General features: G+C 37.1%; 1 protein-coding gene across 1 annotated transcript; it reads left to right on the top strand.

Annotated features, from left to right (window-relative positions):
• Window positions 1–6,542: 6,542 nt before the first annotated feature.
• On the top strand, window positions 6,543–7,596 carry LOC123819607 (olfactory receptor 13C4-like). The gene is given in 2 exon segments (XM_045840004.1): window positions 6,543–6,592; window positions 6,594–7,596. Coding segments are annotated over 2 exon segments (1,053 nt in total).
• Window positions 7,597–12,555: the final 4,959 nt, after the last annotated feature.

The following is a 12,555-nucleotide window of genomic DNA, read 5'->3' as shown; positions in this document are numbered from 1 at the left end:
TTAAAATAAGTTTGGAAGTGCTTCCTGTTCTTCAGTTCTTTGCAAGAGTTTGAGAGGGATAGGCATTAATTCTTTTTTAGATGTTTGGAGGATTAATCACTGAGGCCATCTGGTCCTTCTTTGTTGGGAGGTTTTTTTGGTTATTAATGTACTCCCTACTCATTTTTAGTTTGTTCGGATGAACACAACACAATCATATACAGCAAATTTACATTTTACTCCCCTCTTTACTCTCCCCTTTTAATTGATGTCCAGTTTCCATGCTGTGTTTTTATTAACAAATATCTGTGGTATTAATTATTCATACTTCTTTTGTCTTTTATTTACTAGCAATAAAAGTGATTTATATGCCACCATTATAGTATGTAAGTCTGTGTTTTTATGTATCTTTGACAGTGAGATGTATATTTTATATACTTTCATGTCCGTGGGTAGATGAGATTGCCTTTAGGACCCTGGTCAGTATTTCCAATTTTGGAACAAGGATCTGCTTTAAGGTCTACAGATGGGGGGCTTTTTATCAGGAATACAGATGCACGTAGCTCTTTCAGGTCCCTGGGAGGTTCCTAAAAGGTTCCTGAGCTGGTCCACTTTTAGATTGTGACTGTGAGGAGCTGGAGCTGGTTAATTGTACCCTTTTAAGATCTGCAGTCAAACTGAGGACAAGTGCTTACCTCCAGAGACATAGAGGTGTATGTCTTTTGGCTGGTATCTGGGCAAATAGTACTTGTTGCATTGCAGATGTGAAGGGCTGGAACTGGGTTCCAGTACTGCTTTAAACTGAGGTCAGCAGGTCTACTCCAGGGGTTCAGATAGGCATGTCTCTAGGCTGGCCCCTGAGTAGGCAGGGGGTTTTCCATCCTCATACCTCAAAGGACTGGAACAGATTAATGGGGCCAATTCAGGATCTGCAGTCAGACAGAGGCTGGAGGGCCTGCTTTGGGGCACAGAGGGAGTGTGTCTCCCTCGGGTCTTGGACAGACAGTACTGTTGGCTAAGAGCAGCTGGAGCCAGATCACCTCCAATTCAGGGTCCACAGCCAGGATTGAGGTTGGTGAGCCTGTTACCTATGGCATGGGGAAGCATGACTCCTGATGGGTCCCTTGGCAGATGGTATTGGTAGCAGGATCAAAGTCAAACAGTGTTGTAGCCAAGTTCACAGGGGGACAGGGCTGTTTCTTCTTAGTTAGTAGCTGGAACCATAGTCCACAGTTGATGAGTCTCCTGCTTGGTCATGGGACTGACTTCTGAAAATGGCCCTCCAGAATCCATAAACTTTACAGTGAAATGTAGCTTCTATTGGAAAATTATAGTCAGAATCTGTGTTAATATCTATAATATAGCTTAATAGATTGGAACACTTTAATTTGATAATGTGCTATCTATCTCTGAATACATGCCCTAAGCTGTCCATTCTGGATTTTTTTAACTTTTGACCTTAAACATCTGAATTCACTTTTGACCTATGACTGTATTTATATTATTGATTATCTGTACTTCTTTTCATTCCAAAAAAAAAAAGGTTGGCAATAGCATTCTGCATGACATTAACCTTTTTTTTAAATGAAGATAAAATAAGCAAAAGAGTTAAATGACAAGGCATTTAATTTATAACCAATTACTGTTTAATTTGTAATATCTAGATCATTTTTAAGTTCCAGCAGTTCACTTTAGTACTTATCATTTGAATAAGATCTTACTTTGAATTAACTTTGCTTTGGTAAACATATTTTGAATTAAAAAGCTCTCACATTTTATAAAGTTAATTTGGTAAATGTTTGCCTCTGTTTTCAAAAGTTACATGGGTATGAGAATGTCATTTCATTTTTGAGCTTTAGTTCAGTCACAATATATTCCCAACACCAATCTTAATTGGGTCTGTGGGACACTGTTCCTTACACATGAGAAGTTTCTCCATTCCACAGATCTCTCACTGCAACTTAAATTGCTTTGGGAGTTGGGGAACAATTACAACTGTTGCAAATATTTATTCTTCCACATCTGTGGAATCTAGCTTTATTTGTTAAATCTGATCTTAATTCAGAATGCTGACATAAATACTATGAAGAAAGTAACTGGTTCTTCTAGGAGGTGGAAATAATTTATCAGTAGGAAGGTAAGTCTTCAGTACTACAAAACTATGTCTTTTCATTCCACACAAGCTATTATTAAATATAGATTTAAAATGTGAACAGTACGGAATGGGGAGATATGGCTACAAATTTATTATTATTACCAAATAGCTGTGGTTGCTATTTCTATATAATGCCCATTAATTTATAAAGCAGTTTCCATATGCTACTGAATTTTTCTCAAAACAAACCTGGGAGAAAAGCAAGGCAGGTATTTTGATCATGATTTCACAAATAAGAAAACTGAGACTATATATTAAAAGAAAAGAACCTTAAACCCAGAACTTTTGCTTCTAAGTCCCAAGTACTTTTTCACTAGGCTCACCCCGTGCTATATCCATTCAAGTGAGTACTAGGTGATCTTCTGTACTTGCATTGTCTATATAAGATGGCATTTTGTTAGTACTGAAAGATACTTTTTAAAAAATCAGAGCCTGTTGCAAATGAATCATCTGGGCATACTAAACTTTTCTTGGATATGAATCCACAATTGGGCACAGGGAAAGTGCTTAAGAATCTAGAGTGTAAACACTCACTAATTCAGTCCAAACCCAAGATGTGCAGCCACTTTGTTAGGCTCCAGGTGTAGAAGGGCGAGCAAGACAGACAAGCTCCTGTCCTCACATCTCTCATTATCTTATGATGTATGAAGTAACCAATTTAAATCTCTGAAAGAAGAAGAAAAAAGGCAGCAAGACAGGACTGGTTCAAGGTGAGTTTGAATCAGTGAGGGAATTTCTGCCTAGCGGGGGAAGGCTTGGAGCAGGTGACAAGAAGAGTGGTTTAAGTGGCCTAAGATACATTGTCATTACATGTTTCTGGAAGTAGAAGCCAACAGGCTCTCCAGGCCTGGACCCCAAAGGGACTGGATCTGGAACATCACCATGTTTCTTGGTAAGTCACTGTTTGCTGTTTTCTTTTGCATTAGTGCCTGGGCTGATCAGAATGCTCCTGTCCCTTATCTAAGGCATCCCTTGACCAATTTCTGTACCCAACTTGTGGGGAACTTTGATTTATCCTAAGAAGGAGTGTAGAGTGAATGTAGAATCACTTCACAGAAAATGAAGTGTTCTGGCACATGCAATTTAATCTCATAGCCCTGAACCTTCCATAATGATAAGAAGTAGTAAATTCTTAACTAAAACTTAACCATTCTCCTTGTCCCTTATTTATTAAGTTTCTCCTTTATGACTTTGATGCACCTGTAGTCTCACTGACCATCTTCTGTTGCTGACACATATTTTCTATAGAGTTTATATTTTCTATACCTGTTTATACAGGTAGCAACCTGTTGTGCACAGAAGTACTGGAAAGAGAATGGGCATTGAGTTTTGTCCTGCCCATTATTAGCCATGTGACTTCAACCAAGTGAACTGATTTTTAACACAGTATCTAGCACATAAGATCCTGCAATAGAAGTTGTTTGCATAAATGGTAGGTTTTTTATTTAAATAAATTAAAAGTTTTTTTCTAATTTTATTTTAATCATTGTTCAAGTACAGTTTTCTGTCCTTTATTCCCATCCCAGCCCACCCACCCCTCCTTCCCCACCTCCCTCCCATTACCACCCTCCCCCTAGTTTTTGTCCATATGTCCCTTATATTTGTTCCTGTAAACCCTTCCCATTCTCCCCTGAAATTTCCCTGAAATTCCCTCTTCCCTCTGGTCTCTGTCAGCCTGTTCTCTGTTTCAGTGTCTTTGGCTATATTTTGCTTGTTTGTTTGTTTTGTTGTTTAGGTTCCTGTTAAAGGTGAGATCATATGGTATTTGTCTTTCACTGCCTGGCTTATTTCACTTAGACATACTTCTAGCCCTTACTTGAATAAATATACCCTAAAAATTGTTTTGAGGCTCCATTTCCTCATCTCTAATTTGGAGATTCAATATTCTCTCATCGGCATCTCTCATCCCAGTTGATAGTCTCCTTTGTATTCTTCAATTGAATTGTTTCTGAAGTGAGAATCCCTCTGTTGAGTTTGGCTTCTGACTCTAAGACATTATACACTGTAGAGAAGTCTTTTCACCTATCATCACAGATCAAACTGTTAGAGTGGTGTAGTGAGCTTGTGCTGTCTTTCCCAGAACCGTTAGCCTATGTGAACCCTAAACTTACAGTTTTGGTTAACTTGAAAACTTGGCAATTATGAAAAGATGATTTTTTTAGTGTACCAGTCAGTAATTAATGATAATCTAATTAATCTAAATATTTTAATTTCTGTGTCAGGTATCTGCTCAAAAACCTCTTAAAATCAAAGTGTATAATGCCAGTTATGAAGGGTAGCTAAAGATAACAGGGTCTAAAAGCTCACCTTGGACTTGGTGCATTTAATAATGGGGCTGCTTTCCCACAAAAAGAAGTATCAAAATTGTCTGCCTGACTTTTGGACCTTTATATACACACCTGCTTCATTTACCTTTTCAAGTGTACTTCACATCACTTCTTCGCAGAAACTCTTGTCTGAAAGGAGGTACTGCCATACTGTAATATGCTTCCTCTTAAACTTTGCTCAACCTGTTTTCCCTGCTGGGATATCCTTCTGCTCCTCTTCTCTTCCAAACCTGCCTCATCCTTTCCATGCTTGCAGATCCAGCCTACAAAGAGATTCTTCCAGAACTCTCTCTTGACTTGTTTATTTCTTATTAACCTCCTCCTTCTGGAAATACTTATAATATTCACTCTGGTCAAACGGTATAAATATATTCTACATCAAATTATTTCATGTATAGTTTTGCTGTTTTCCTTGCTGAATTGTACACTTTTTGATGACAGACATGTTGTATTATATTTTTATTTTCCTTACTTAGCTTTCCTTACTTCAAGTTAGGCTCTCAGCAATATCCTATATATATTATAGTAGTCCAGCAAAAGTTTATTTTGCTTTTCTATAGTTTATCTTTTAATATTATTATTTTTCTGAATTGTACTGAGCAGCCATGGATTTCACTGGAAAACATGAAAGAAGTATGTTTTTAGTCACTTTCTAGGTTGTTAAGGTAGTCTATGTAGTAAAACAAAAGAACATCCTTTGGAAACATCTGGATAGTGTGCCCACTCAGGACTGACAATCTGGCCCTATACCAGCTGCTTCAGCATAACCTGGGAGCTTATTAGAAATCTAGAATCACAGGCTCTGCCCCAACCCACTTAAAGAGAATCTGCTTTTTAACAAGATTCCCAGGTAATTTATATACATGTGGAAAGTTTGATAGACTGAAATAGTTGATTTGTATTATTCCACCCAGCCCCAAAATTCTGTGTAGTGGTTGGTGAGAAAACAGTATAACTTTTCATTTCATGGCCCAAAGAGCTCTAGAATTCATTGGCAAAGATCTGAGTTGAGCTCTACTTTTCACTGATAGGCTAGATAACTTTGGCCCGTCTGTCTTCAACATTTGAAAAAAATAGAAATAATGAGAAGAACAATATTTTTGTAAAGTGTATAGTGCTACCCACACAAATATACTTAACCATTAATAGTGTTTTCTCAGGCTCACTAAAATAAGCTGCAAGTAAATCTGAAGTCACAGAATAAAACAAATGAAGAATGACTATTGGTCTTCATACATCTCCATCGTATACATGTGTAGTTGGTCTACACATTGGCCTTCTGATAGAATACTGAATTTTAAATTTTTTAAATTTATTTATTTATTTATTTATTTATTTATTTATTTTTAGAGAGGGGAGGGAGGGAGAAAGAGAGAGAGAGAAACATCAATGTGTGGTTGCTGGGGGCCATGGCCTGCAACCCAGGCATATGCCCTGACTGGGAATCGAATCTGCAATGCTTTGGTTCGCAGCCTGCACTCAATTCACTGAGCTATGCCAGCCAGGGCTCACACTGGCCTTCTAATAGGGACTAACAAAAGCATCAGAGTGGGCTGTAACTATGAGATCCACAATTAACTTGAGCTTTGAGCTGATGTTAAATTGTAGTGTATGTGGTTCAATGTACTATCATCAAATATCAGCCCTATATAAACACACAGTTTAATGGACTAAAAGGATACACAGAATGCCAAGTAAACAAATATTCATAAAAATCAAACTGGCTTTACCTTTCTGAAAATTTCTATTCAACAGCAAATCAACATTTTTGTCCTTGCTGAGTTGTCTTTTGTCTTCCCCACCACTCTTCCACTGGACCTGGCTAAATGAAGAAATCGGGTTTGTTGTCTAATTAAGCTAAGGTCTTTTAGAAAACTAAACTTAGGATGTCATCAATAGGAGGAGAGTTTGCTTCTGAATTTGCTTCTGATCCTAGGAAGATCTGAACACATTAGGCACCAGGACACAAAAAATCTCAACATCCCATTATCATTGTATTCTAGGCACAAACTGTGGAAGACAACTTATGTTAGAAGCAGATGACAGAAATCAAAGAAAACACTCTATATCAACCTAGAGTAATGCTTATTCAAGAAGTCTGTTACATTTGTTGTTTGGCAGTGAAAATATTTTGTTAGGTCTACTTTTGATATCTCAAAACTAAACATGGATATAATAATAAACAAAACATTTGTGAAAGAATTCATTCTTCTGGGACTCTCTGGGTACCCGAGACTTGAGATCATTTTCTTTGCTTTAATTCTAGTTATGTATGTAGTGATTCTGATTGGCAATGGTGTTCTGATCATAGCATGCATCTTTGATTCCCGTCTCCACACCCCCATGTACTTCTTCCTGGGCAACCTCTCTCTCCTGGATATCTGCTACACATCCTCCTCTGTTCCCTCAACTTTGGTGAGCTTAATCTCAAAGAAAAGGAACATTTCCTTCTCTGGATGCACAGTACAGATGTTTTTCGGGTTTGCAATGGGGTCAACAGAGTGTTTGCTCCTCGGCATGATGGCATTTGACCGCTATGTGGCCATCTGTAACCCTCTGAGATACCCCATTATCATGAGCAAGGTGGCATATGTACTGATGGCTTCTGTGTCATGGCTCTCTGGCGGAATCAACTCGGTTGTGCAAACATCTCTTGCCATGCAATTGCCTTTCTGTGGGAATAATATTATTAATCACTTCTTATGTGAAATATTAGCTGTTCTGAAGCTAGCTTGTGCTGATATATCCCTCAATATTGTTACCCTAGCGGTGTCAAATATGGCATTCCTGGTTCTTCCATTAGTGGTCATTTTTTTCTCCTACGTGTTCATCCTCTACACCATCTTGAGAATGAACTCAGCCACCGGGAGACGCAAGGCCTTTTCCACCTGCTCAGCACATCTGACTGTGGTGATCATATTTTACGGCACCATCTTCTTTATGTATGCCAAGCCCAAGTCCCAAAACATCCTTGGAAAAGACAATATGCAAGCTGTGGAGGGGCTTCTTTCCATATTCTATGGGGTAGTGACCCCCATGCTAAATCCTATAATCTATAGCTTGAGAAATAAAGATGTGAAAGCTGCTGTGAAATACTTGCTAAGTTGTAAAGGTGTTAACCATAAGACCAAGTGAAAATGTGGGTTTTTAGTGTGTTAAGAACAGAAATGGCATCATTGGTCAATCATTGAGGAACTTCTTGTAGAAAGCAAAAGTAAAGTTATACAGAGAAGTTTCTATTTTTGTCTTCACTTGCTCAGCTTAGCTTCAGTTACTGAGAAGAGTCGTCTGCTATAAAGTCAGATTCTAATAGGTTCTGATTCATATCTCACAAAGACAATGAATTCCTTTATGTTCCTACCCTGCTGATATCTGAAATGAGTGTTACTGATATACTGTGTGGCAACACAGTGAAAAATATCACAATAAGCTTTAGAAACAGAGAGGCAGGCGTATATATTCTGTTGTATTACAATTTACTTATATTAATATTGGGGAAATTATTCATCTTTTATAATGTTTTGCTTCTTTATTTGCAAAAAGGCAAATAATGGGAGTAATTAAACACTGACCCCAGCATTATTATAAAGGTTAAGTTGCACAAAGCCCAGCATAGTAGTAAGTTCATGCAGTGGTTGCCTTTATAAAAGATGTTGAACTTGACTTTTTCTGTTGACTCAGAATTTAGGAACTAAAGTAAAGACCCCAAATTGAAGGTAAAAGACAGTAACTACCACCTCTTACATTTTTTAAGCTACCAGTTATTAAGCATCAAGGAGTTAAGAAGCTCCTTGACCTTCTCTCTACATATAAAGAAAGCATCAAGAAAAGGGAAGATGGAATCAAAGAAGACTCTTAAATCAGGCAGAGTGCTCAACAAATGGTGAGAGGTGTTTTACTACTATCCCTGTGAAAGAATGGGAAGAAGACCTGTGCTAGCCAAGCCAAATAACAGGGTGCTACAAAAGGGCCTGTTGAGGTCTTGGGTGCTTGCAAAGGAGGACCTATGTCTAGTTTGATGAATGGAGTCTGCTGAGATTTTTTCCTCTGGTGTGTAGTCTGAGCTAGTTTAGAGAGGAGCTGGAGGGTAGGTATCTTAGAGGTGAAAATAACCAGAAGTATTTTAGCTTGTCTGAAATGTTTTTTCAGGCTCTGAAAGAGGGCTGAAATTCACAAATGGGAGGAAAGAACCATTCATTTTATATTTCAGTGAGTTGAAACTCCTCAATAAACCTATTACATTTTTTTATTTCTGCCATGGCTAAGCACAGCATAAAATTGGTCCACATCACCAGCCATTGTAACACCTAGTTTCAGCCTAATTTTTTTTACCTACATTTCTCTTTCCTGTTGGCTTTTAGAATCATAATACAACTGCAGACCTCCTAGCTAAGAGCTATACTCTTTGCCAATCCATAGTCTTGGGGTAAATCCAGATTTTGATCTGAGTGATCTGGTCACTGAAGTCTTGTTGCCCACTTACTCTCTTCCCTGGGCTGGTATGTTGTCACTTATGAAACCTCTAGCTGCTGGCCCTTCTCCTCTAGTTTGGACCACAGTGGGTGCTGCTTTTGGTTCTGTTTAGACAGGTATGTGCAAAACTCAGCGTGGGTGCTTTTTAACTTCTGCCCATCCCCACTTGAATGAGCCCAACATTTCGATCTGATCCATGTTTAATTTTTTTTAATGTGGCTTATACTATCAAGGTTTTAGACACATGTACCTGGTCCTGCTTCAGAGCTGAAATGGCTATACTAATAACAGGCACACCCACTTCAACCAGAAGTTGAAGTATTATCAGAAATAAATGATTTTTAAAAGGTCAAATCTTTATGAACATTTAATAAAAGCTAAATGTGTATGTAGGTAATAGCATAGCTTCAAATCCATGAAGCAAAAAATAACACAACTAAAGGAAAAATAGACAAATTTATAATTAGTTCTAGAGATTTTTAACATCCACCTTTACTAATTGGGAGAATAAGTAAACACAGATTCAGCATAGATTTAGAAAATTAAAAAACACTATCAAGCAAACTGATCCATTGACACTTATAAAACATTATTCTCCAATTGTAGAATACAGTTTTTTTCATGTGAGTCTGGAACATTCACCAAGGTGGAGATATGCTGGTTCTTAAAAGAAGTCTCAATGAATTTCAAAACACTGAAAACATACAAAGATCTTTTTATCTGACCACAACAGAATGAAATTTTAAGCTAATATCAAGATAATAACTAGAAAATTTGAAAATATTTGTAAATTAAGCAATACACATCTAAATAAAAATACATCAAAAAAGAAATCACAAGGAAAACAACTGAATGATTATAAAAATACAGTGTCAAATTGATGAGGTCCAGCTAAAGTGATATTTACACATTAGAGTTTTTAAATGATTATATTAAGAAACAAGGAAGTTTTCAAGTTGCATAAGATCATAACTCAAGAAGCTAGAAAAATAACATTAACTTAAAAGTACTTAGAAGGAAGTTATAAAGATCTGAAATAAGTAAGAAAATAACCCCCCCCAAAAAAAAGAGAAAAATGAACAAAGCCAGAAGTTGTCTATTTGAAAAGATTAATAAAATTGTTAAAACTTCAGCTCACTTATTAGGGAAAAAAAGTGAAAGCACAAATTCAACATTTTAGGAAATGAAGAGGGGCTATTACTGTGACCTGGGCAACTTTGCTGGTGAATTTTGACAATTTAAAGAATAAACAATATTAATCTTATAGAAACACTTGCATGAACATGGAAAACAGAAAATAAATTTCTGTATCCAGGAGAATACCTGTGAACCTTTTTTATGAAGTCAACATACCCTGATACCAACAAAACTTGACAAGACTAGACTATTACTATAAAAGAAAATTATAGACCAATATTACTCATGGACATACATTCAATAATCTTTAAAAATTTAGCAAATCATATCCATCATTATAGAAAAAGGGCATTCCATCGTGAATAAGTGAGCACAAGCTCGCAACAAAAGGACATCTCCACAGGGACATCAGCAATGTGGTGGGATAGGAGTTTCCAGAGCTCGCTCGCTCACAGAAATAGCAGTTTGAACAACTATCCTTAAATGAAAATACCATCATAAGAGCTAAGATTCCAGGTGAGTGGTTACAGATTGGTGAATACTTCAGGATTTCCATTAAAACTCAGCACAGAAATAAGAAAAGATGCCTTGAACAGGGTAAGAACAATAGTTCCACATTACCTGTGTTATCCTTCCTCCAATCCTAGCAGTGCAGTGCATAGAAAGACAACTACCTCATGGAGGAAGAAGAGTTGAGTGACCACCTGGCTTCACTGTGGACCCCTGCACTAGGCCCACCCCAGGGAACCTTGGCACCAGGCTGGCACCTGTGGCCTCAGTCTCCAGGCTCAGACCCTTTCTCTACCCCCAAGCCTCTCAGCTGCTACAGTGCCAGGCCAGTTCCAAAGGCCCCAGGTTCCCGGCCAGCCCCCATTGGCCCATGCTCCATGCCTGCCTCTGTGAACCCAGCTTCCAGCCCTGCCTCAAATGTCAGGCTGGTACCTGCAGTCCCAGGATTTAGGCCAGCCCCTCCTAATCATCTCAATAGATGCAGAGAAAGTTTTAACAAAATTCAATACCCTTTCATGATAACAGTTCTCAGAAATTCATAAGAAATGTCTCTCAATATAGTCTGTATATACAAGCCCACAGCTAACTTCATACCCAAAGATGAAAAGCGGAAAGCTTTTCCTCTAAGACCAAAAACAGGACAAGTGTGCCCACTCTTGCCACTTCTTTTCAATAAGAGCAATCAAATAAGAAAAAATACAAGGCATCCAAATTGAAAAGGAAGAAGGAAAATTGTCTGTATTTGCAGATAACGTTTTCTTATATATAGAAAACCCTAACAGCTCCAACAAAACAAACCAAAATCCCCCACAAAAACTGTTAGAACTAATAAATTTAGTAAAGTTACAGGATACAAAAGTAAACATAAAAAATCAATTTTATTTCTATACACTAACAATAAAGTATCAGAAAGATATTAATATGGAATATTAATATGGACTACAACAATTTCATTTACAATAGTATTAAAAATACTAAAATACTAGGTATAAATTAATCAAGGTGAAAGATATGTACACTAAAAATTACAAGACAATGATGAAAGAAACTGGAAAAGTCGCAATTATGGAAAGATACTCTGTGCTCATGGAATGAAAGAACTGATATTGTTATAATGTCCATACCACCCAAAGCAATCTGCAGATTCATCACAATCTATATTAAAATTCCAATATCATTTTTCACAGGAATGGCTTAGTTTGGAAGCAGAAAGGATCCCAAATTGCCAAAGCAATTTTAAAAAAGAACAAAGCTGGAAGCATCACACTTTCTGAATTTAAAATACACTACAAAACTGCAGCAATTAAAAGAGCATTGTACTGACAGGGAAACTGACCTTATAGACCAATGTAACTGACTAGAAGGACCAGAAATTAATTTATGTGTCTATGATCAATTGATCTTTGATAAAGGTGCCAAGGTCATATGACAAGGAAAGGATAGTCTCTTTAAGAAATGGTGTTTGTAGAACGGGATTTCCACATGCAGAAAAGTGAAATTGAACTTTCACCTCACACTATAAATTTAAAATTACCTCCAAGTGAATTAAAGATGTAAATTTAAGACTTCACTTTGGGTGGTGAACATACAATACAATGGACAGATGATGTGTTATAGAATCATACAATTGAAGCCTATAGAATTTTATTAACTAATGTTACCCTGATAAATTCAATGAATAAACACTTGAAATTGTAACACTGTTAGTAGAAAAAAGGAAATCTTACTGATATTGATATTGACAATAATTTGGGGCTATGACTCCAAAAGCAGAGGCAACAAAAGCAAAAATGGACAGACGAGATTGCTCCATACTAAGAAGTTTCCATGCAGAAGAGAGTCAGCGGAGTGAAGAATCAACCAAGAGAAAATACAGGTAAATCATACATATGATAAAGGATTAATACCCAAAATACATAAGGAACTCAAATAACATAATAGTAAGGAAATTAATGCACAATTCAAAAAATGGGC

Source organism: Phyllostomus hastatus, unplaced genomic scaffold, assembly GCF_019186645.2.
Source record: "Phyllostomus hastatus isolate PE091 unplaced genomic scaffold, TTU_PhHast_1.1 phas_contig_34, whole genome shotgun sequence".
Classification (NCBI taxonomy): Eukaryota; Metazoa; Chordata; class Mammalia; order Chiroptera; family Phyllostomidae; genus Phyllostomus; species Phyllostomus hastatus.
The sequence above is the reverse complement of the archived record's forward strand: the minus strand, read 5'-3'. Positions and strand labels throughout refer to the sequence as shown.